General features: G+C 30.0%; 1 protein-coding gene across 1 annotated transcript; it reads right to left on the bottom strand.

The window, feature by feature from the left end:
- Positions 1 to 2053: 2053 nt before the first annotated feature.
- Positions 2054 to 27601, bottom strand: LOC129972724 (chitin deacetylase 1-like). Its single transcript, XM_056086965.1, has 5 exons — positions 27389 to 27601; positions 10923 to 11153; positions 9268 to 9610; positions 5812 to 6270; positions 2054 to 3211 (listed from the first exon to the last, which is right to left on the bottom strand). Exons 1-5 carry the CDS (start codon positions 27453 to 27455, stop codon positions 2818 to 2820), a joined length of 1494 nt encoding a protein of 497 aa, XP_055942940.1. The 5' UTR covers positions 27456 to 27601; the 3' UTR covers positions 2054 to 2817.

Raw genomic sequence — 27601 nt, 5'->3', positions numbered from 1 at the left:
TTACTGTTTTAAATTTGAATAGAAATTTGAAAGCAATTATAATTATTATAGGTATAATTTGAATTTATTATTAAATATATAATTATGAAAATAATTATTCCATTGTATGTCTTTAAGAAGAACGCAAACAAAATGAATTGTATTAAATGAGTATTTATCAACCAAATATATTAAGTGGAATAATTACAACCGAAGATTAATTATTAGAATTTTAAAGATTTTGGGTTTTAAATTTTCATTTTTTTTTAAATGAATGCATTTTATTTCTGCTATAAATCGTAAATGATATGTCGTAATATTTTTTACTGTGAATCCAATGTACTTTTTGGAGACTTTTTTGAGTCAAGATTAATCTCAGAGATATCTAGAGATTTCAGTTCAATTTAGCGGCAAAGAAAAAATTTAGAAATGGAAATTTCATTTTATTCCCACATGGGCTGGTAAAATTATTGATTTTTATGAAATGATCCTAAAAAAATTCATGTTTCTATACCAGATGAATTCATCTGAAATCCAAGATTATATCAAACAGGAACCATACTGCTCTATGCTCAGTAGCAATATTACTTCTATCTGCAATGTTTTAACCGTATTTTCTGCAATTCTCAAATATATTTGTTTAAGTTTATTTGGTATATATTTGCAATTTTGTTAAAATTTCGGTCTCTTCGTAGATAAATTTCAGTCGTTGTTCTTTTCTATAGTTTTGTTTGTCTCTTCAAATCAACAGCAATGAAAACTAACGAACAACTTAAAAATTTCTCAGAACTATGCAATGATTTCCTCTTATTTCAAATGCATACAGGATGATTTAAACTTCTTAGTACAAGCTTTAAAAATTGACAGCTTATATGGAAAAGCAAAGTATACTACGGGCGAACTCAAACGATTAAGCCCTTGTGGCTGTAGTTGCTATGTTCTGAGGTGATGAAACCCAAGAAGGCCATAAAAAGGAATAAAAAAAAGAATAAAAAGAATATGTGTTGTAACGCAAATTATAGAAATGCTCAAAAATGGGGCGGTATCCAACATTGACGTGGGTTTCAATAGTGATTTTAGAGGTAGGAATATATTGATGAAAATGTTAAGTGTTTCTCGAATGTCGGTTACAAATACAGAAATCTGAGAAACACAATCACATATCACAATTTTAAGAATTGACAACGCAATTGAGACTTTTGATTTCACAGCATGAGCCTGCTTAAAAGATCATTGAGTTTGCTGGACCAATCGATGAGACTCAGCTGCCTTTTTAATGATTTCTAGTATTTTACCGTGTAAGTTATAATCATGGATTGTATAGTTATTTAAACCTGTCTAAATGTGTTTTGATCATCTCTTAAAATTCACAACATTTTAAACTTTTTTTAGAAGAAACTTTCGAATTTTATTTTTTGACAACTATGTTATAAAAACACTTAAAAAATATATTTTTTTAAAAAATTACCAAAGTATTTTTATAATAATGCCTTTCATTGTTTGAGCTATTGGATTTATATCCACGAGCATTGTGATAATGATAAATAGTTTTTATATACGTCATAGTTACTGTTAAGGAAATGAATAAATCAGCTTTTCAATTACACAAATTTTGTATGCACACAAAATTTTTCTTTGATTTTAGTAAACTAGTTTGTTTTTTTAAAAAAGTTTTTCTTTAATTTTAGTAAACATAATTTTTTAACAATACTTTTTCATTTATATAAAGCGTGCAACAATGTAGCGAATATACAAATAATCAGTGACATTATTTTAATAGTAATAGTATAACTCAGTAAAAAAATAAACATGCGGTTTTTCAGTGTATTACTAACTAGCACAATAACAAATTTTAAAACATTGGATGTTTTTAATATGAAAATATTTTTAGATTGGCATTTTTACATGACAAAAAAATTGTTATGCGCAGATGCAGTAGCTAATGCCATCAAACCAGACGGAAACAAAACAGATGAACAAACATAAACATTTTCAAGCAACAATATTTCGATTTAAAGATTCGAATTTCTTTTATTTTTTCCTAAGAAATATTAAAACTCATATATTCAAGAGGTATCAATCAAAAGATCGTTTATTTTACAAATCAGTCACCTATAATATATATAATGCATTTAAGAATATATTCTTCATTCCCAGAATGAGATACAAAACAGTTTTACAAAAATCAAAACAATATTATAACATTTTATTTTAACATTTATAATTCTGTAATAAATGTATAAAACGCCATAATTCCTGGTCTCGCTTACCTTGAGAAATGATGCTTAAGTATTCTTGCAGCAGAAGCTTTACTTTTTATTGCGAGACTTTTTTTAGTTTTTCAGTACTTTTAAATATAATTAAATAAGTAAAATTATTTATTAAAAAAATTAGAGATAATTTATGAGTATATTGCTAATTATAAAGTTCAATATCTTAAAACACCTATTGAATTTTTTGCAGGATTTGGATTCATCTTCGATGGGGACCAAAATACATTTTCACTATAAGATATTATTTTAAATATCTTAATAAAAAACATATAAATTTTTTTTTTTTTTTTTTTTTTTACAAATTTGTAAGTGATGAAGCATGTAATGTATAGTTAGACTTGTATTTGAATTAAAATAAAGCTGCAGGTGGTGCTCAAATACTGCAGTTAAAGCTGTTTTACTGTAAAAACAATGCAAGCATGTTTTTTTCAACCTTCGCCAAAGCCATTTAGATGTCAAAAATCCATCCTCTAAGACCAGAGCAGACACTTCATGTCTTGCTGCAATTTTGGAAGCACCTGACAGAGAACGATACTTGCAGTTGCTTTTCGAGTCATCATCCTGTCTAAGAATCCGACTCAGGTTCTGCATCACGGGTCAGATCCATAATTTTGACACCTTCAGCTGCTCCCTCGAAGTTTCCAACCCATGGGTACTTGACGGGACACTTTGCGCAGGTCTGCATGTACCGAGTTTCAACGTAACCGTCAAGATGCAGCTGAACCTCACAGTTCTTAGGAATATTGCAAGAGCTCTCTCTTTTTTCACAAGCCCATGGTGCAAAGGAATTGAGGTTAGAGACTTTGGTGGGGTTTCTCATCCAAGACACTAACTCTTGCATGGTAACGAACCAGACATCCCGATGTTTGGTCCTGATGTCGTCGATAAAATTGAGGAGAACGGCTGTCTTGTTTCTATCGTTGAACCAGTTTACGTGGAAATACAGACCCAATGGAGCCCTAGAGGGAGAGAAATGGAAATAATTTGCAGTTAGATATGTTATTGTTAAATGTTATAAAACCAAAAATATAAAATAGAAGGGGAATTTAAAGATTTGCAGGTATATATGTTTTTAAGATCTTAAGTATATATATATATGTGTGTAATGCTTATTTTGGTTGAAGTAGAAAGCAGGTTTGAAGACATAGAAGGCGATTTGCATTTTTTAATTCTCTTTAATATCCATGCCGAGAAGGCAAAATTATTTACAAGCAGAGACACGGAGAAGGCCCGTCCGCCACAGCGGGACACAAAAACAGAAGTAAGGGAGCGGCGAAACAAATGATCACTAGTCTTATATAACATGGGATTTCCGGCCACGTGGTGATTGAATACACGTGTTGACCTTTGACAAGGGCAACGGAGGGATCATTTTCACTTGACACGCGGACTGATGGCGCAGTAATTTTTACACAGCTTCATACGTGGAAAGGGATCAGGAAACAAAAGAACACTTTAGAATGACTCCGACATGGGCCGAATTAAGCAATATATATATATATATATATATATATATATATATATATATATATATATATATATATATATATATATATATATATTTAAGGTCTTAAAGAAACATCATATTTCAAAAGATTTCCAGTAGATCTTTCCGGTTGAGAAATTTCATTATTAATTTATCCATTTAAATCTTATATAGATGTAAATATAAATGCAGATAGATATAAGACAGCGCCGATTAGTAATGTGTGCAGCGCCCTCTACTTTTCTTCGTTGATGCTGCAAGAAGATTCAATCGTTCTTTAGCACTCGAATTAATCGAGAAAGGCAACTTCATATTTGTCTGTTTTTATCTTTGGAGTAAATGACATCCACTGCCTCAATGTGATCATTATAATAATTTAATATTTTATGAAAGATCTTAGATAATAATATTATTTATATATTAAGATTAGATAATAATCATAATACATAAATGTTCTAATTCATAATTATTTCATATTATTAACCATGTTATTTAAAATAAAACATAGTTATATAATCATAAAACATATTTATTGCTGAATTACGTCTTCACATATTATTTGTATTTAATTTCTTCCTTGCTTGTGGCTCTCACAAAACATTAGCAGAATTTTTTTCCTTTTCTTACATTCCAGGCCCAGACGCTATAGAACAAAGTCTTAAGAATTTCACTCATCGAACTAAATAAAACTTCCTATCTGATGATCATTCTGCATAAGGTTATAACTTCTTTCGTTTTATTACATTTCTTTATTTGTAGTGAGAAGAGTTTTAATGAATTGAAAAAAGAATAGAGGAGAATACATTATATGGCCTTTAACGGGGTCAAAAGCTTATTTCCCAGCAATTTGAAAGAGATGAAAGTGCTTTCTTATTCCTCTACCAAAAATCATCATCATTATTATTATTTGGGAAAATTGTTTAGGGACTCAGTTTATCCACAGTCTAAAGCTTAAAATTTTGTAATAAAATATAGAAATATGAGTAGCTGTTTTCGTTTTAATTTACTATTTGAATTATTGTTTAATTATTTTATTTCAAATATGTTGCTATAATTTTATCTTATTTTGAGTTAAATTTGAGTTTTTCCCCTTCAACTATCAAAAGAGACAATATTTTTGATGTTATCAAAATGAATAGGAATCTGGATGGGTATAAAATTAATACATAATTGAATATTATTTGTCCAGGATTTTTTTCCATGAATGTGACCGAACGAACATACGAGTTTCTTGAACCTCAATTGGTATGCTTCTGGGAAACAGAGGGTGATTTTTTTTAATAGATAATAATACGGAACCGCAGAAAAGTCAGCTTATCGATAATTTCGAAGGAAGTGAAACTCGAATTCGACTACTGCCTCGTCCAAATGCTGCTGTCAGCGAGGTTACTGACTTATATATTAAAGAGCATCTATGAAAAGGTTTAAGAAGAGCAAATGCTTGATATCAACATACATCTCGTCTTCCTACAAGCTTTAAAATTCTCGCGGAAAAGGAATGACGTTTGCTGCTTTTGGCCACGATAAACTCCTCATTTTCTCATTCAAAGCCTCGCAATTTTGGTTTCATTTTTAAAAAAAAATTACAATTGATTGTTTTGACTTTTTTATAATAATGAGCACGTGTGTGCAAAATTTCATGACAATAAACCAAATATTATCTGAGACACCACGTTTCGTATTGTAGCCTCACTTTTTAAACACAGGAGTTCTCACTGATGTACCCAGTGTAGAAAAATTATCATATGCTAATATTTGGCAACTCCAAACAGCAGAAACAGCACTCAAAGCTGCAGACACAGATGGAGGCAAGGAGGAACAAAAAATTAGCTTAAATCATTGCTATTTTTTGTTTCTGTAATGTCAGGATTTATTAATTAAACAACCTTCGAAACGTAAGAGGCGAAGGTTACAGTTATTTGCATGAAAATGCTTATTAATGGTCCTAAAATGTCTTTTTGACTTTCCTTAAATGCTTTTTAAGGGAATTCGGATGATATATATTGTTAATCGGCAAATAATAAAAAGACCATAAGGCAAAGTCGCTAAAATAGAGATAAATGTATGTTTTACCTGTTGACATTGTAGTGCCTGTTGAAGTTATCCTTTAAGAATTGCTCCACAGATTCGTCATCATTCTCTTGGAAGACGCACTGGTCAGCCAATGAACACATACCACCAGTTCCGTCATTGCTGAATAAGGTATTGAGGGGGATTTCCCAGAGTCCAGGGAAGGAGCGTGTGGGGCATGTACCTTGCATGCACTTGTGAGGAATCTTGTAATCGAGAGTATAGGGCCAGATGGGTGTGTAGGACATCGGTGCGATGATAGATGAGTCGTACACAAAGTCGTAGTCATAAGCGACGTTCATCATGGCGTTGCCACCAGGGTGTAGGTAGGGAACGCGCATGCCCAGAAGAGAATCGCGAGAAATGTTAGCGAATTTGTGAAGGATTTCGCGCTGTCCAACCATTTCCTCGGCATAATCTTCGTAGCTGCCCTTGGCCCACCATTCCTCAGGAGAACGATTACTGCGATAGAAGAAAGATAAAATTGTTATTACGTGTATATCAGTAGAAAAGAGTTAAAGTATATGAAATTTGCTTTTCTAGATTATTTTACATTTAGAAGATACAAGAAGGCAATTTTGATCTATGATCGGCTAAGCCCGCGTCCTGTCCTAGAGGTAGCGCGTCTTCTCCGTTATCTGGGCGTTCCGCGATTCGAGTCTTAATTCATATATAGTTGTTCTCTACCATGTGTTCTAGATGTGAGGTATGTGAAAGAGCCTCCCTACGAAAAAGGGTTGTGCAAGCGAGTGTATGAGTGCCATCTTCATATGAGATAAAGTCAGACTTCTACCATCGAGTGCTCAGGGGTCCTTACCCTCAGAAGCTACTGCACCCTTCCTTCCCCGATCACTTGTCTTAGTTTGAATTGGTGTTCAATCCAAGGGGAATACGCAACAACAAACTGATCTGCTAATTCCTAATTTTTAAACATTAGGATTAGGTACGTGATCTGAGTTTAGATTTTGAAGTAAATTGTCCATAAAATCGAATCATTATTCTATTATTATTAGATCTCAAGGCCAAAATATCAAGTCCGCCATTAAAATAGGAGGGTCTCATAAATAAGTCGTATACCTTCATACCTAACTAATCACATACCAAAGCCGTGGTGGCCTGGTGGTGAGGTATCGGTTTTGGAACCAGAGGGTTTCAGACTCGAAACCCGATTCCACCGAAGAATCGCTTTGTAAGCGGGTCTGGTGCACGTTAAATTCGTCGGGAGCAAACGTTCCTCCTACTGGTGAGATGCAGAAATTTGGAAAGGGGTTGCAAGCTCTGGTGCCGTTCTCATCACTTAACCGCGGTTCAAAATTATGAGGTTCATCCCAAAATAGCCCTAGTGTTGCTTTAAAAAGAGACTTTAATATATACCTAATCGTATACCAAATTTAACTTCTTGAGATGAAATGGTCTATTTCTTTATTTCATATTTGTTATTCTTATAGATTAAAGATACTAATTTTAAACAGTTAATCATCACGGTTAATGTTAACATTCGTTTTATACTATCCACTTTATATTATCAATCCTTATTACTTATCCCATATTCCTTATATAAGTAAATATTTATAAGTAAACTGTTAAGTCATAATTGTCGATAAATAAGAGTTAATAAGTTTTTTATTGTATTTTTAAGCCTTTTAAAATAAGGTTAACAGTGTCTACCACTGATACAAAATCAATATAGCTTTTAATATTACATTGTTGCCTTCAGGAGGCAAAAAATACTTCATGTCTAAAACTGAGAGTTCCAAAATTTAAATAATGAAGTTATTTACATGAAAAATAACAAATACTAAAACTACATTTTCCTCAATTCTTCCAGTGTTGCAAGTTGTAAATTTTAATTTTTATCTCGTAATATTAGTGGTTGACCCTGCAACTGACATGACAGTAGTTTATAGTTGATGGAAGCCTTTCTGAAGACAGTTGAAGCCATTTAAAAGAGTGGATTATTTAGATTCATAGAAGGCATTTCTAAGTATATATGTGTTTAGGATCCTCATTCAATGTTTCATTTCTTTTCGAACAAAATTTCTGAAAGTGGAAGTGGTTTCCCAAACAATACCCACCCCAAATTAAAATTTCTTTTACATACTTGGAATGAATGTCGCAGTTTTAATATCCAGTATTGAAATAACAGCGATTGAACCTGAGTCTTGCGTGTTAGGAGATTATAGTTGATGAAAATTATACAGTGGACACCGCTTATTCTTATAATAGTTAATGTTTTCATTCGTTTTATATTAGTGTTTGCATGTATTTCAATCAGCTACATTTATTGATAAACATGCGAAGCATCTATATAAACATCAATGGTTTTGGGTTTTACCAATTTACTATTAGTTTATAGTTATCATTTTAAAATCCGGCGTCCTGGCAAAGGGGTAGCGCATCTTCCCTATGATCTGGGCGTCCCGGGTTCGAATCCCGGTTCCGGCATGGTTGTTCTTCATCTGTGGGGTGTGTGAATGTGCCCCCATGTAAAAAGGGGGTTGTGCAAGCAAATGTGTGTGTGTGTGTGTGTCATCTTCATATGAGCTAAAAGTCAGACTTCTGCCCTCGGGTGCTCATTGGTCTTTAACCTCAGCCGCTACTACACCCCCTTTCCATGGTAACGCAGACACGACATCATCATCATTTTGAAAGTTTTACATATAATATTATTGAGTTATTCAGTGTATAAAGATCCCAATCATGAAAAGCTCCAAATTGGATTTTCGACATTTGTTGCTTTTTTTTTTATTTGATTTGAAAAAATCTGCTGACGAAGCCCATCAGACATTTTTAGAAACTTACTGTGATGCTGCTCCGTCATATCTCAATTGTCAATTTTGATTTCAACGATTTAAGAGTGGTGATTTCAATGTCAATGAAAAAAAAAAAAAAAACGGCCTGAAGGAACAAAAAAAAAAAAAAAAATCGAAGACAAGAAGAAAGAAACGGCGAAAAGTTGTAGAAAATGATGGAAAATATTTTGATTAATATATATATTGTACCAATTTTTCTCAATAAATGCGTTTTTAAAAAGAAAAAATTATCAAAATATATGCAAGCACCAAATACTATCAAATTTCAACTTTTTATAATCTAGAAAATGGTCTCATTTTTTTATATAAGTAAATATATATAAGTAACCTGTTGAGTCATAATTGTCGATAAATAACAGTTAATGAATTTTTAATTGTATTTTTGAAATAAAATATAACTAGACCTGAGATAAATGGGTTTTTTTCCTCCCTTTTTTTTTCCTGATGTGGTTATGCAATTAGATTATTGTTATTATCCGTTAATATTACCAAAATTCATAAGTCCCGAAGTGATTATATTAAATGGCAGTCCCTGCATTTTAAATCTAATTATTCAGAGATGTATATCATTTTGATTCATGAAGTATAATGGTAATATGGTCATAATAACGATCGTTTGGCAATGGTAAAAGAATAAGGCTCTTACGAGATGGAATGTATAGCTATTTCATGACCTTCCGAATAGAATTTCTGTACATGGAAATGACTATTGTATTCATGGCTCACAAAGAACGTTCCCTTGATGGGGCACCCGTTCGGATTGGTCCTAGTCTTGGTCAACAATTTCTTGTACAGATCGAAGTTCAGAGAGTTGACAGCACCGTCGAATGATAACAGGATCATCTGCGGGGTCTCGGTGGGTTCGAGGCCACCTGGAATGAGTGTTCCGTCAGAGCTGCAGAAGCAGTCTGGTAAGACACAGGCGGACGTGTCACATGGCGGCGCAGACAATGGATCAGGTGTTGGTGGTTCAGTTGGTTCAACTTCGGCTGGAAAAAAAATTGTAAGGTTACTATAATCCATGTAGAAAAAAAAATATTTTTTACTATAATCCATGTAGGAAAAAAATTATCAGTTACTATAATCTATGTATCAAATGAAACAAAGCTATATTGTAATACATATAGCTGAGCAGGTTAATGCCGAATTTCCATAAATCGATATCGATTATAAATCGATAATAATAAAAAAAGATAGAACTATTCTTTTTATGAATCTCGTATTTTTTTTAAAAAAGAAAGCAGTTTTTACAGCAAAGCAGAAAGCATGCAAATTTTTTATATGTTAAACAAAAACTTTACATTAAAAATCAAATATTATATTAATTGCAGTGAAACACAGATCGCTGATTTCTTGTATATTAAGGAATGTAGATTAAATAAGATAAATTATTTTCACCATGTCTGAGTAAAAGATCGATATTTTCCGAAGACTGCAATAGAAATTTTCTGATCGCTTAATCTTTAGACCAACAAGATGCTTGAAATTTTGTTTCAGCATTTAGAGTAATAGTTAAGAAAGCAAATAATTAATTTTTCGAAATTAAATGTAATTAAAGAATTTTCAAAAATTTTCTATTATTAATATATGCTCTATACTATATTTGAAACTGTAGCTACACTTTAATATACACAAATCAAATATAAACAGAAAATCGTTTATCTTTATCATAAGTCTTATATTTTTCTTTCTTTACTTGTACTTTCTGTTCTTATGACTTCTTATTTACAGTATATATTGATTAGTTGATTTATCCAATAATATATGGTAAGTCATTTTTAATGAATCAAAATGTATTTTTAATGTATACATTAAGTATATTCGAAAAATTTATATTATTAAAAGAAACAGTTATTCAATTTTCTATGTACTATCTATTGTTAGATGTACATATCTCCCTTCCTTTTGCGCATACGTCAAGAGCTGTTGTTTATATCTAACTAGAAGTAAGATGGGCCAAGATAACTTGGTTAATAGGGCTTTGGATTCGCGTTCTTTGGATTGCTATTCGAACCCCACCGGCCGAAGACTCTCCGTGTGTGTGATGGCTGTCTCACGTATAAATCTGTCGTGGTCACAAAGTCCTCCATGTCGAATGTAATACTACTTGGGGTACTGGATCAATTTACAATTCAACTACCTTTCCTTTGATTACGTAAATAACATTTTCTTTTTCTCGTGCGAAGTATCATATCTTCTAAAGTCGGCAGCCAAAACAAAGCTGTGAAAGCAAACAATTTGCGTTTTACAGGTCAAGAGGTCATAAAAAAGCAAAGGCAAGAACGTGAAACAAACACTAACGCGTCTCGACGGGTCCGCAGACGAGTTGCTTCGTCTTCCTCGTGCAGAACTTCCTGACGTCGTCGAAGTAGAGGGATGAGGGACAGTTCTGGGCGAAAGGGTAGTTGCCAGCGCAGGTGTAGAACTTCTTGCAGGTTTCGGGATCGGCGAAGAGACCGTCCGGCTTGGGGCACTCAAAATCAGTGTCCTCTCTCTTCTTTCTGCGGTGAATGCTGGAAGCAAGGCACTCCTCTGAAAAAACAGTACAGAAATATCACTTTCAAGATACTTTTCTGGAAAAAATATTACAGTATTATTACTTTCAAGATATTTCTCTGGAAAAATATTACAGAAATATTACTTTCAAGACTTTTCTCTGGAGAAAATATTACATAAATATTACTTTGAAGATATTTTTCTGGAAAGAATATTATATAGTTTTTATATTCATTAAAATTTTTTCTCATTATTAACCTTTTCATTATTGTAGTACAGATACTGTTTTTCCTCTGTGTACGGGCTAGTACAATAGTTGCATATACCTGATTGCACATAAACAATCACTGGCTGCATACATGACTTTAATACTCGCTATCAGTAGCGAAATCTCGCTATCAGTTTACCATCTGATGTCAAGGACAAACTTATGTACAAAACGAGAAAAAGAAGATTACCATAATTGTCTTTTTGTGCATGCATTAGTTTGTGGTGAAAAGCTTATAAGCCAGTTAACAGCTACGCTACACGAGCAATTGCTTTTGTATTGTGGTCATGTTACTGGGCTTTGAACCACAAGGTCCCAGGTTCTATTCTCGCTTATCACAAACCGCTACATTGGTGACCTCGGACAATGAACCTTCAACCTTCGCACAGCTGTTGTGGCGCCATCTACCCACAGCAACCAAAGTCATCAGATTCACTTGACACAGTAACCCGAAAAGGCCGCAGCAACGCAAAGTCGTCAGACTCACTTGACACAGCAACAGCAACCACTCACCCACACACGTTCGCCATACGCTTGGCGCTACTCAAAGGGGTACAGGGTTCAACGGCTAATACATCACCACTCAACAGCCATATCATTCGACTCACTGGAGGGAGAGTCTGTGGTGAAAAGCTTATAAGTCAGTTAACAGTTACGTTTCACGAGCAATTGCTTTTGTATTGCGGTCATGTTACTGGGCTGCGAACCACAAGGTCCCAGGCTCTATCCTCGCGCATCCTAAACCGCTACAAGTTCTTGACTAGTGATCAGATTTTGTTGAGAACTGCAACCTCAACAGGATCTTATTCATCCGAGTTTCACACTTATCTTTAATCTGTTGAATCTCTAATAACATACAAATAAATTCACTATCCTGTGTATTTTATCACATCAAGTGTGATAATTGTTTATGAAAAATCAAAAGACAAAATATCTCGTCTTTAAATTATCCGGAAAGAAGGGGAAAACTTTTTTTTCTCCTAGTCAACATTTCCATCGTATTTGAGGTTCAATCTATCCATTAATTTGAATATTAATAAAAAAATATAATGAAAACAGCTTTTAAAAGTTAACTAATTTCTTTTGCAAATTTATAAAAATAAAACCAGTTATGAATTTTCTTTATGTGCTTTAATCAGTTGAACGAGAATACAATGCATCATTAAAAGTTATCATATTTTGAAATGAGTCCTGCGAAGCTTACAATAGCTAAATGTAAATAAAATTCATGGTTGATGAAATAAAGACAACAAAGCTTCTGAATCTTCTTAGAAAGCTTCTGAAATCGATTTTTTTTTCCAACTCAATTTTGGTCTGAAAAAAAATGTACTATACTTAAGTAACTAGAAAATAAATTTAAAAAAATAAACAAATTTCAAAATAGTGGACTTCGGATTTAACAAGGAGAATTCGATTCAAGTTTTTTAGCTTTTTTTCCTATTCTAAAATCTTGTAAATTATTATTATTATTATTATTATTATTTTGCTCATCAAGATGCATTTGTAAAGAAATTTTATTACTAATAATGATTTTAGAATTTATATTATTCAATACAGTTTTGAGAGTAAAGTCTCATTTTTAAATAACACAAATTGCGATTTACCGGATTTTCGGTATTCAGGACTCTTGTCCGTTCAAAAGAATTTATTAAAACCAGAGTTTCATGAACAATGTTATTTAACAAAATATGAAAAATAATTTGAAATAAGAATAGAAAAGAATTACGAATTGAAAATCATAATTCTTTATTCAAATTCAGATATTTGTAATTTTCTAAAGTGATGGAATCTTTGATTCCATAAGTGAATTCTTAGTACATAGGTGCCAATGGAATAATTATCTAGAATTCCTATGTAATAAGTTATTGCTAATGTTTAAAAAATACTTGTTTTTGCTACTGAACATAATTTTATTAAACGATTGAAAATATATGAACTTAGATTGAAGAAAAAAGAAGAAACAACATTCATAAAAGATTAAGAATTTTATAAATTAGAAAGTAAAATGTTTAAAATATTTAAAAATTAATTTAAAGTTATTCTGCCAATCATTATATCATTACTTTCAATATGTCCTCGATCGAGTTAAGAAATTTTTCCTGTATTTCTATTGCATAAAACTTCATATATCATCACAAAATTCTGGTGAAACATAGAATAAAACTTGTAGTTATGTTTATTAAAAGTTAATCAGAAAAAATAAAAGGGAAAAGGAAACAAGGGGAAATAATTTAACTAGAAAAATATTCAATGCACAAAAACGAAAAATAATGATAAAAAAATTTGGAATTAATCATGGTAATGTTAGAAGTAAATAATTCTCTTGCTTTAAATAAAACTGTATATATATCTTTCTATCATTATTTTTTGACCAATGAACTCTTGAAGAATGAATATATGATTTTGAATAATAAGCAAGAAAATGCGACATTAATGAGTTATAAAAGAAAAAAAAAAGCTCAATGTAGGAAAAGAGAGAACGGTATTCATAACATTACTATTCAAGGTCAATTCAAATATTCTAATTTGGGTTGGAAAAATAAGGTAATTAACATATTGTTGAAAATTCAAGTACATGCTTCATTCAAATGCATTTTTGATTATCTGGTTTGCAGTACCTTGAAACATATATTTTAGGGCTTCATTCATAAATTTAAATAATTTTATAAAAGCATAATGATATATTTAAAAACTGACTGGAAATCTATTGACAACTGTCAGAATGTCAACAATATGACGTGCTTTGTTTTTAATTTCATCGTATAATAAAAAGAGTCGCTTGAATATAAATTTTGAAAAAATACCTTTTATTTTTGATTTTGACCAAAATTTGGTACATATCTACAATTCCGGTGAAAAAGACCACGTGTTAAATTTCCTCCATCAAGCTCGTTGAGGTTTCGATTTATTGCAATCACAAATACACAGATAGATTAACAGTATTTTTAACGGATATTTTCCAACATTTGAAAGAAATCTAAAATTTATATTGGTTTGATAAATAAACAAAAATCTAAATTTATGATATACTTATCGAATTTATTTTTCCAGGTCGTTTTGTTTTTGAATTGTTGTGTTCATTCATATATAGAAAGAAGCAGACATACATTCCAAAGCATGTTTTGCAGATTTAGGGATGTTTAAAACATGAAATTAATTTTTAAAAATCAAGAGGGTTTACGGTTAGTGCATTTTCTATTTACATACTTCGAAAATGAAAATGAAAAAGCTAGGGGATTTCACGGGTAGATTTGAGTCTTCGAATATTTATATACATATTTTACATTTTAAGAACTCATTGTTCGTAACATGTTTCAGATGAAATTTTAAATTTATAGTAAATAATGAACAATCAGCATCTCAATTTGTCTAAACATGTCTTTAGAGAAACGAAATTTTGAACACATTTTCTTTTCTAACATTAAAACATTTTGTAGAAGTAAATTTATTTTAAAAGGATATCATATTATGAATAAATGCAGCGACTAATGATAGACACTATTACTTTCAAAAAACTACAAAATAACGGTAGAGTAAATGATATAAAAGTCATTGAAGAATGTAAAAAGAATATTTTGATGCACTTATGATTATTCTTTAATATGATAGTATTGGTTGACTGGCTTATTATCTGTAAATTACAACATACATGCATGTAACGATCATTAACGAAACATGTAATGAAAACATGTAACGATCATTGAGGCTAGAACTATTAAATTTGGTAGATAATAGATACTCATTAAGAAAGAGTTTAACAAAATTTTAATTAGATTTTTAATTAAAAATTAATAAGAATATTTACGTTTGCTTTTAATTTCAGAGTTTATTATTGCACAAAAACCATTTTTGTATATTTTTTAAAATGAAAAACAAATTTTTCAATTGTATCAGTTTTACTTTCATACAATCTTTTTCTACAATTTTAATCTATTTTTAAAAACACTTTAAATGCATTAAGAGTAACAAACACTGCGATCAAATCAAATAAATTTTTTGTATACAAGTTATCGCTGTTAAATAACTTTCGTATCAAACCGAAAATATTATTATGCTACGATACTTCAAACTAGAGATGCCAATTTCCTTTCATTTTTTTTTATTTCACATTTTCGTCTGTTTTTATTATGGTGAAATCCTGTTTAAAAGGAAGAAAATATTCACTCATTTCAATATCTGATTTTCTTATTTATCAAAAATATATTGCATCTGCGGTATTAAAAAAATAATAATATATCAGCTAATAGCTAACTATTTGACTTAATTTGTGTTGGTTAGAGATGGAACTTTATTATATTAATCTCTTCACTTTTTTATTTTTATTTATCAAATCAATAAATAATCCCATCGAAGAACTTTAATCTGATAATAGGAAAAGGTAATATATTAATCTCCTTTTCCTATTATCAGATTTAGTGACTTTAATATATTAAAGTCACTAAACTTTTTGAATTTAAGTTGGGAGTATTCTTGTTAAAGGGAATGAATAGGATTCAAACAAGGTGAAAAATTCGAAAACAAGGTCGTCTCAAGTTATCCAGGTCATCTGTTTGCTTTATATGAACTGAGCATAATGATATTTAGAGTAATCGCGATGTTAAACTGCCACCATTCATTAAAATAGGGTGTTTGTTTTTTTGTGCGAAATAAAGGTAGGAAAACAGAAATGGAACTGATTCATGTTTTTGTAAATATACTTTTAGATTTTGAGTACATTGTATATCATGTAACTGCTGCTCTAAACACTGGAAACAATTCTTTTCTTTATTCTGCAATTGCTGCTTATTTTTTTTTCTTTAAATGTTCGTTGGTATTATTATCCAAAGTCTTGCATTAGAAATTAAAATAGTTTTTGAGATTTTTTTTTTGTTATGCATTAAATTTATTTCGTGCAGTTTCAGTTATATATCAGCTTCTATTTATTTTGGAAACATATCTGCAAGTTAGCCACACCCTTTTTAAAATTTTTGTTAGCATTTGTGTTTAGTTAATTTTATTTGCCTAATAAAATCTATCAATTTTATTTTCATAAATGATCTAAAAAAATACACATGCCATTGTGTTGGGGAAACATTTATGCATAAAAAAGCACAATAAGCAGTTAATCTTAGACTAAAATTTTTTCTTCAAATTTTCCGATTCCATGCCTTTAATAGTTCTTAACAGTTAAGTTAGATCTTGAAAACGTTTTTGTACAACAATTATCATCCTACTCCCCGCCCCCTCTTTTTTTTTTTTTTTTTTTCATTATGACAGACAAAAGTGGCAAAATCACGTGTTGTTTTTTTTTGTACAAGAAAATCTGACGCAAAAGTAAACCTAGCATTTTACATATTATATCACAATGTGCAAAATTTAATGGCATCATGTTACAACAAGTTGCTAGTAAATTGTGCACGCACCTCATCTGAATATGCAATTTAAATGCTAAATGACATGCGTGCTCATGTACTTATCAAAAAATAATTTTCAATAATTTAACCTAGTTTGTTTTTTACTTACATTTTTTAATTTGAATTATTTATTTTCTTTTCAAAAATAGGACAAATTGATGAATAATTTTACCTACGATGGACATGATCATATAGTTATATTATTCCAGTTTTCAACATGAAAAAATATCTTTATACCTCATTTGTGTTTCCTTTTAATATCTTTTATATAATTCAATAGAATCTGCCATAACAACGAAGTAGAATCAAATAACTCAATATGAAACAACTGAACATATCAAATACATTTTTATAGACTTTGTGTAACAAACTCCGTTTAGTAATGAATCGTTCAGTTCACAGAAAATAGAAAGTACTCTATAAAAAAGATCCTGATCAAAAACATATAGCCTATATAGCCTATTCATCGCCTTTAACGACTAGCTAAGAATATTACCTACGTATAATTACTATTAAATCTTTTAAACATGATGTTCATGATTTTTCAAATAAAGAACCCTTTAGCATCCAGTTGTGACAAACATTAAAGCCGTGTTATTTCAAAATACCTGTCGTTTTCTGTGTACATGAATTTTCGTAATTAAATCGAGTCCTATGATATCACATAGCCTTAAAAAAAAGTTAGTGCCTCGGTAGTCTGTTTAAAACTGCACATTGTCGTTTGTAGTAACATCATTTCTCTTTCCCCATTCTTCATGCAAATAGAGCAGATCATTAGTAGAAACTTTCTATCTTGGCTTTTAACAGCGAAAGAAAATCACGTAGTTGAATATTCAATGAAAGAAGGTTTGAATTTTATTGTATGAATGAAATCAGTTAATGAAAATTATGTAAAAGAAATTTGCTTAACTTGTTACACTTCTGGTGAGAAGTTAGTAATTTGGTATCCTTAAGAATATAATTTTTATTAAATTTTAAATGGTATAGAAAAAATTTTGCGCAATAATATTTTTGGTAATGAAAGAAAGAAAGTAAAAAAAAAAAATCTTTCTTAAACTACAAAAAAAAAAAAAAAAAAAAAAAACTCCGTAACTTTGTAAAATTATAATGTGCTCCGAAGTGCACATTATAATTTTACAAAATATATTCATGTCGGATTCAATAGTTTCTTGTCAAATGATCTATTCTGTACAACACCAACACACATATTCTCTTTTATTATTAGTAGACACGCGAACATTATCTGAAATACCGACAAAACGTTCATCATTGAAATAATTTGACTGAACAGAACCTCGTCTCATACTCCCGTATCCCTAACCAACCTGGAAACTGAACGGTTTTATGGGCATGTTATGGAAATTTTATTAAATTCCAAAATATTTACAGTAGAAAAAACAAAAATAACTATGTACAATATTTACAAACATATAAGAAGTGATAATAAAATGAGATCATTTACAAAGGTTTCCTACTTTGAAAAATTAAAGTAAAATTATTTGGAATAGTAATGTGCTGAAAGATCATATATGAAAAAAACACATAAATTTTGATAACCCTAATTTCTTACAGGAATTTCTTGTTTTCTTTGAATTGCATTTTTTTCGTATAATATTTAAAAATTTCCCTTGTATTCAAAGAAGAATTTTTAAAAACAATTTAGTGTTTTAAAATGTAAAAAGGAATTCTGGTAACATAGAATAAAAAGCAATTTTTTACATGCATTAGAGGTTTTAATTCAGAAAATTAAATAACTCAGAAGACGAATTAAAGAATTTAGTTTAATATAAAATGAAAGATTTGTATCAAGCAATTCGAATGGATCCATCAAATGTGTAGGAAAAATCTTCCGACGATTATATTAATAAAATCAAAATAATATCATTGCGTATTCGATAAAGTATTATTGTTTTGTTAAAAAAAATCAATTCCATACAATTCGTAAAATGTCAGCAACATTTCCCATTAATTTACAAGTTTTAAAGTTCTCTCACAGATACCTGTACTTAAATCTTCGAAATATGAATTTAAAGATCGCACACACAATTTTCTTTGTTTCATTTGGGTGTTATTTGTTTGTACTCGTTTCTTCCGAAGGCCAAAACCATGATCAGTGCAAAATGCAATCGAGTCCTTCGAAGAATTTCGGCGCCAAAACCATAAAAATGTTCGAAAGAAACGCGTTCTTGCCCCATGACCTCAATATCGAAGCGGGTGTACTTCCAGAAACAACGTGAAAGAAACGTCACGTTGCCGAAATAGAAGTGATGGGATTCGAAACATGTTCGAAGGATAAGCAGGGCAATTCGGTTTTAGGTGAAAACGTTTCTCCGATCATTCTGGCACATCGACCTAAGGCATTCTTCGTTCATTGCTTATCATAGTTTACCTGATATCATAGTTAAAATCACAAATGCTACAGTTTTCTAACTTTCCAAATAATTGTTGACTCTTATTCGATGCAAATAAAGTAAACAGATATCTCAGATTACTCTGGAGTTTAACTACTTATCTCAGATTGAAAATGGATTTTCCAAATTATGGATTTCTTTTCCAGTATTTGCCCAGAAATTTTATTTATCGACAAATATTTGAATTAGATAAAATAATTTTAAATTTTTGAAAAATTGATAAAGCATTCAATTTTAAATAAAATTAAAATAAATTTATTCCCTTTCCAAAACTTTTGTTATAAATATAATGTAATAAAATGTCATGGAATGTAGGGAATTTCAGAATTTTAATTTCTTAATTTGAATTATTATACAAGATTGCATCGATTTTATTTATTGATATAAATAATATATATTAAAAAAAATTAGATATATTTAGTCTTTCAAGATTTGCTTTTGAAAATTTCTTCTCAACTTTTAGTATACATTAACTCCGATTTTCTTTTTTCGAATGACCAGACTGAAAAGACTAGAAGATATTTAATTTTGGTTCTGCAATTAACCAGATTAGGACCCTGGATATATTTCCAAAATTAGCTTTTAAAAAATTCTTCTCAACTTTTAGTATGCATTCACTCCGATTCTCCCGCAAATATACCAGAGTAGAAAGACTAGTGGAAAAAAAATAGTTAAAGGTCATAATTGTAATTGTCCTTATCAATGTAACCTTGGTGTGACCAATGAAAAAAAAAAAAAACAACAACCAAGGAAAAATTAATGAAAGTAATAATAGCAAGATGTGGGGTTTTTTTTTTCCTGTCTTTGATTCTGAATTTTTGTTATATTTCTTTATTCATTTGTTTAAGTTTTCGAATATTTTCCCATAGTCAGAATCTGAATTAAAGTTCATAAAATCTGCTTAATTAAATTGTGAACAACATTATGCGTAAATATTTTTAATGCATTCATAACCATACTGGCTACTCCACCCCACCTAATTAAAAGCATTCAGATAAAATTTGAATGACCAGACCGAAGTGGCAGCATTAGAGGGAACTAAGATTGAGTCTTAAAGGCCATCACCAGCCACGGTACAACCCTTCCGTGGGAAGCATGTTCCATCATTGATAGAAGGTAGCCAAACCTCCAACATTTCTTACACACCAGGGTGACGTGAACCAACCACCACACTGGAAGGTGTCCCCTGTTGAGAGTTAATGCATTCGTATGTTGTATTTGTAATAACAGAATCTTTCAGAGAAGATTTATATTTGAAAAATGTACGAAACTTTATTTATGAACAATTTTAATTTCGCAATTATTGTTTGTCTGAAAAACTTTCAGCTTGAGCACTTTTTTTTAGTTATTTATTCCATTGACAACCTTATTCCATCTAAATAACTAAATGATTTTCAATTTTGATTAGTTTGTTACATGAATGCCCTATTTTAAAACAATATCTAGACTTAGGGATCTTATGATTTTGAATCGTGATCAAATAAAGTGACGCTTAAGTTGATTAAAGATGTTTCATATCTTTATACTTATTAAATTATAGATATATGATGAAATAAAACTAATAATTCGGATTTCACAGAAATGGCATTACATTCCACCGAAACGAAAATCTGCCATGATTTAGAAATTAATCATCGGAAGAAGGCAATTTCGATATACAGTTGATGCAGCTTGTAATGATCACTTTGAATCGAAGGCCGAACTGATCATTACATTCGAATGATCAGTATAACTGAAATGCCTTAAAAATGAACAAGTTTAGAAACGACTTCAAGGACGCCATAAAAAACAGACCAAGCGAAATTATTCGGACTATTTATCCATATTAATTAGAAAAATAGACATAGCGTACTGAATTGAAAAAAATTTATATATACTTAATTTTTTAAAACTTTCTTTAAAAAAGTTATCGAGACTGTATTTAGATTAACATATATTTTAAAGTTATCAAACATTCATTGGATAAACTGTTCATCTAAAGATTCAACATACTATTGGAATGATGTTTTCGGACTTCTGACAATACAATAGTCAAGTCACACGCTAGTCCTCTTTTTTCACACGTTGAGAAATCACTCCTTCAGTGAGTGTTTCATATTTCCATCCTTTCCACATCTCGAAACGAACGCGTCAAATCTTCAAATTCAATTTCACTCTTGAGATTTCAGCGATGAATCAAGCAACAATTCAGAAATTTTCAACATATCCTCTGCCACCTGCTGACCTAGTTTGGGGAGTAGATCATACTGTTTCTTCTTTATGCTCAACACGAGACATTTGCTCATAGGGAAACAGACAATGTTATTTTGTCACAGTCCTTACCTCACTGAATGGAAGGTGGTATAACAAAACAAAAAGCAGAGGAAGAGGTTTATTGAGTGCAGGAAATGACTTAAATCCTGTTCTTTTTCTTCCATTTTTTTCCCTTTGACTTTACCACCGGAATTATACTTTCCAATACATCCATAAAAGTTGATCACTATAAGCAAATTATTGGTGATAAGAACCGGAGAATTTGTATGTATTTCGACATGAAAGATAGATTGATAGATTTCACATCATTCTGATCAGTATCATAGGCTGAATGTTTTATTTCCGTGATTGCTATAAGCGATGGCCACTATATTTGATTCGCAAAAAGTGCTTAGGATAAACGAAAACCAACTGCGCCAAATCCATTAAAACTGAAAAAAAAATTAACTGAAGGAATAAAAAGAGAGTGTAATTGAGTTCGGCCTAAGATTGAGAGAGATTATTAAGTAATTTGGGACAATTCATTCTTTTGTCAATATTTTGAACGATTCAAAGATCATCTCTTTTTCTAAAATAGAAGAAGCACAAACAAAGCAGAATAAGAAATCATTTTAGAGCGAAGAGGACATATTTGTTTAGAATATCATTTAAATCGTCAATAATATGACAGTAATGAGTACATCTAGATTTACCATGAGATTCCAACAGGAAAGGATTAAAAATATTAACTCTTTGCACATGGAAAGATAATTCGATGCATAATTATTCACTTAATACATGGTCCTGTTTCTTCCACCAAAAAATAAATCCACGCAACTGTCTTAAGTTGAGTTTTCCTGAAAAATGAATCTACATCTTTTTGACAATCTATAGGTATTTTTAACAAAATTAAAAAATAAATAAATAAAATGTCAAAATGATACACCGCCTTGAATGGTGACTGAGAAAAGACATTCCAGTGAAATTCCAGTGCTAAAGGTTAAAATATTCTGTTATTCGCAAGAAATGTTCTCAATTATTTAATAATTTTATTAAGTCTGATTGGATTTCAATTTTTTGCTGCATTTTTTTTTGGGGGGGGGACAAAGTAAGAGAATGCAGCTGTTATCACAAATATAACTGCTGTATCACGATTTGTTGATACAGAGTTATATATCTTGGTTACTTAGGGCTTGCTTTAATTATTACAACCCTTTTTCATTTAAATTTTCTCACAAACAAGAATTTCATTTTATTTTATATCTTCTCTCTTCTAATCATCATGGAATCTATACGCAATGACATCTGAAACTCTACACGGTGGTATATTTATCGACGAGAGGGAAAAGGGTTTATACCTCATTTAAAGAAATCTTTGACTTTCATGAGCAGTGGAGCCTTTTCTGAGAAATTTAAATAAAAGAATTTATTAAAGTTTTCAACTTTTCTTCCCTATAAATATTTTCGACTGATAAATTATGAATAAAAATTAGTTAAAAATTATAAGTTTTTGAAAACTCATTTAAGGTTTTGCTATAATGAAATTACAGTACAAAATTGGATAAGTATTTTAAAGATTTCCTTCTATGCAATCATGCAAATTGAATTCTTTCATTTAAACACTATCGATTGTATAAATAAACGAAGAAGTTTGATCTGTTTTATTCTTTGATATTTCTCTCCCGTAGAAAGCGTAGCAAACATCGTATGCAAAAAAAAAAAAATAAATAAATAAATTAATTTAAATATTTTTTTCAAAAAAAAAACAAACTATACGTTCAAACAGTATGTACTATTCAAAAATATGTTAAAAAATGCGATAAAAATATATCAATGATTTCCGAATGTTTTAATGTTCTTTGCAGCAATCCCATTTATGTTTCAAAGCAATTATTAATTTATATATTTATCTACTTGTTTCCAAAATATTTTGAAGGACTAACTAAGCTTTAAACAAAAAGGGAAGGATTATTCGAATAAATAGTAAATATATTTCAAGATAAAGAATAATCTTACTTAGAGCGAAGCAATTCAATGCGTATAAAATATTTCTGTTATTATTGTTATTTGGCATAAAGTTTGGCCTTCTTTTTTCCTTATTTTATCTTCAAAGAATTCTTCACTTTGATCAAACAGCTTTGAAAGCTACATCCTTCTTTCATATTCATTTTTAGCATAAGAGAAAATTGTAATTTTGACTTGAAAAGTAAAACAGAAGTTATAAATTTTCAAGCATTGTTTTGTAAACCATCAAATATTCCATACCATTCAGTTTAGAAATTTCTGAAAACATAATAATGACATGGAACGAGCAATAGTGCATTCCCGTTTTAAAAGAAACTGCTTCGAAGATTATTAGTTGATTTTTACTTGCTTTGTGTCATAGTTTATATTCAACTAATTGCTTGTTTTTGAGTTTTTCAAAACAGCAAGTGTCTTCTTGTATTTAGCCTGTGTATGGTTTGCGTATATAAGGTAAACCCGTGGAAGATCAAGGAAAACGGAAAATGTTTTCTTTGAAATCTTAATTAATTCATAAAAATTTACATTGTTAAGTGAACTCCATGTGAACAATAACATGTTTTTTTTATTATTATTATTATTTAATAGTCTGTAGCAGACTCTAAATTATGTTGAAAAATTTCCGTATTGAATCAAGATCCTCATTTTGATATATTTCGTATTTAAAGTGACCGTATTACAGGTTATTGTTCGATAATTAAAAAAAATTTAACAAATGGTAAGAAAACTAACGTGATAAACAAACTTAAGACATTCCGGCTGAATTAAAGAATAAAAAATTATTGAAAACCATGCAAAAAAGGCAGTCTATTATTTCACAAATCTACTTTTGAAAATAATATTTATTTATAAATGAACGATGTTCAGAAATATATTAAATGTTTTAGTTAGCCAATCATGATAAAATTACTATTCCAATCATGATAATGTTCCCTGTTACCAATCATGATAATGTTCCTTTCATAAAAGTTTCACAGAAAGAGCTAATTTTTTTTTTAAATTGAAAGTTCGTGGATTAATTAACTAATTATCAAACGTATGAATACTTTTTTGAAAAATATTTTTGAATTATTCTCTTAAACAATTTTCTTTTTGTGTGTGAAAGCGGCTCTCTGAATTAACGTTAAACTAATATTAGAAGATAAAAAAGAATATGAAGATTCGGTAATGTATTAAAATTTTCTAAAGTTCAAGTAAGCCAAATCACGTGTAAGATATTCTTCCCCAATCACTCCCTCCCGACATTCCAAAAAAGGGCAGGAAGCTCCTCATCATTTTAGAGATTATTATTCTATATATAAAAATTAATTCTCGATTAACAATTTACTTATTTATTTATTAATTTCTTATAAGGGTTTATAATAACGAACCCATCATTACCTAAATATTATTTGTGACATTATCTATATATGTGCTCGTGTTTATGCGTCAGTGCTGTATAAGTTAGAATATACCAAATTTGGCACACACATATTTTAGAATGTGAAAACATGCATCCGAGAGCGAATTCGTTAAATTTTAATTTAATAATGAAATGAAACTTTGCATTTTTTCCACCAGAGCTTTTACAAATTTTGTTGTACAATTTCGATTTTTATGCTACATTAAAAATTTTTTTTTAAATTCCTTTTAATGGTATTAATTTAATTGCCGTTATTTTCTAAATTTCGACAATTGGAATTAATTAATAAGTAATTAAGTGAAAATTTGTGGTTTATCCGCCATAAGTTTTGGAAATTTTAGATTGCTAATTTGATTTTCATGCTATTTTAAACTTCAAAAAAGCTTTTTTTTATGATAACAGTTTAATTACCGTGTAATATTATCCTTTGATATTTTTTTAAAAATATTTTCGCATAATTTTCAACAATATATTTTATTATTGCAATGAAATTCATTCTTACACCAAATATCTAATCACGTGATTTTCTTCAATAATCGGTCGACAAGAAAGAAAGATTCTACCAATCATCTGAATAGTTTCTATGAGAAATCACAAAGTGAAATTATATTAACGCAAAAAATCTCATTTCAATTTGAAGGCATCAAACCCAGACAATAAAGTTTTTAAAATAATCAATAAAGTTTTAAAAGCATAAGACTTGATAAAATCATAAGACTTATTTTATAAGGCAAATCATATAAGGCAATCATATAAGGCAATTTTATAAGGCAATTTATAAGGCAATCATAATAAAATCATAAGACTTGATTTTATAAGGCAAAGTTTTTAGAAACAATATTACCGGCAAACAGTTTGCATTGAATTGCAGTTGAAAATTTGTAAGATAACATTAAGGCAAAACAGTGCTAGTTTTTTTTTTATAAATTTGAAAATTGTTGGTAATTTCAAAATAAAGGAGAAAAGAAACACCAAATGCAATGGTAAAAAAAAAAAAAAATACGTTTACATTTTTTTAAAATTTTTTTTTTCTACAGCACCAATTTATTAAATGAGAGAATACGAAAATAATTTAATCTTGATGGAATTCAAAATCTATAATTCATGTGAATTTTTATAACATATGTGAATAGTGTAGCATGAACATATATAACTGTAACCTTAACTTTACCAACAACTTTCCGCTTCGTCTTGAATCGTACATGTCTCTGAAAATATTTATCTTATCATGTAATATAATGACAATCTTTAATCGTTCTTAAAATAGCGAAAAAAAAGAAGTAATCAGATTTAAAACATAAAACAGACATTCTTCTACTTAAGATAAAACATTCTGAATTGCTCTAACCTTCAGCGGTAAACTTTTCCATTTTCTCTTGAATCGCACATGTCTACAAAAAACAGTTATATTTCATGATATAAAATGTGATGATTCCTTTACCGAACTGAAGATCATCTTAAAAACATTGATCAGATTTAAAATATAAAATAGACAATCGACTGAATTAAATAAAACTTTCTGCTGCATTCTAAATTTTAAAGCAACTTTAGCATTTTATCTAAATAATTTATTTTAGATAAATTTTTTAGATAATTTAACATTGCAATATTAAATTAGATTTTAATAGGTTTTTCTCTTGACAATTTTGTATAGATAAAAATTCCTCTCGGCAAGCTGCAAGGCCAGTGTACATTCCTTTACATCTAAGTTACTATCTGGAAACTTAAATTGTTGCCATACAGTCAAAATTAGGGCTTGCAAATCACTTTTCAGCCCCTAAATTCTAAAATATTGTACTTATCGAAAAACGTTAAATGCAAAAGTTGTTCGTCTTAAGGAGGCGTTAATTTTATTATTGGGATTTATTTTTCTTTCTTCAATATTATGAAAGTTATAGCGAAATAAAAATTTCTACCAAGTACAATTTCCACCCCCCTTGAGCTAGATTTGCCATTTACCAACTCGTCTTAGATGTTTTCATTTCTAACAACATGTTCCAATTTAATTAAAATCTAACCAAATTTATTCGTTATCTTGTTCACAAGATAACATGGCTAAAGCGTTGTACTCATGTATAGATATAGGATTGTTTTAGGTTCTATTGACCATGATATGTAAAGAACTGAAGAAATTTTCCCGAAGTCTTGTCAGGAGAATCATTGCAATTGGTAGTCTTCCTATAGGAATCAATCCAAAAACAACTATATCTTATGATATAAAATATGACAATTCAGTAATCCTTTTGAAAAGTATCTTTTAAAAAATACAAATTTAAAATACAAAATAAGCATCTTATTGCATTATATAAAACGTTCTGTTTGCATTCTAACTTCAACAACTTTTCTGTTTAGTTTTGGATCACATTTTCGTGAAAGCAATTAGTGCCAATCATTTACCATATAACATATTGACTATTTTAAGTTCATCATGAAAGAAGATAATCAGATTTAAAATTTAATTTGGATTATTTTTCATTCCTTTTTCAAACGTACAGTTAATGATAGTAAATTCCCCACTGATATTTATGAATGTAAGCACTTACCTTGTATAACAACGAAAACTACTAAAAGCAGGCCCAAACACCTCATCATATCACCAACACTGTTCATTTTGGATTTCTCGAGTCTTTAGCCTCACACGAACGAAATCCGGAGACTGAATCTTTTGATAGCGAGGAAATGGAAAGAGAATGTTCGAATGCCACCAAACCTGCTTCGCCTGAAGCCCGAGGGTAACTTTTCTTTATCCTCCTGAC

The sequence above is a fragment of the Argiope bruennichi genome, chromosome 6, assembly GCF_947563725.1.
Source record: "Argiope bruennichi chromosome 6, qqArgBrue1.1, whole genome shotgun sequence".
NCBI lineage: Eukaryota > Metazoa > Arthropoda > Arachnida > Araneae > Araneidae > Argiope > Argiope bruennichi.
The sequence above is the reverse complement of the archived record's forward strand: the minus strand, read 5'-3'. Positions and strand labels throughout refer to the sequence as shown.

What these genes read in the sequence shown, in the direction of transcription:
- LOC129972724 (XM_056086965.1), bottom strand. Translation starts at nt 27,455, where the DNA reads ATGAACAGTGTTGGTGATATGATGAGGTGTTTGGGCCTGCTTTTAGTA. An exon ending in AGTTTTCGTTGTTATACAAG is followed by an intron (nt 11,154 to 27,388) that starts GTAAGTGCTTAC and finishes CTGTTTTTTCAG; the next exon opens with AGGAGTGCCTTGCTTCCAGC. An exon ending in CTGCGGACCCGTCGAGACGC is followed by an intron (nt 9,611 to 10,922) that starts GTTAGTGTTTGT and finishes TTTTTTTTCCAG; the next exon opens with CCGAAGTTGAACCAACTGAA.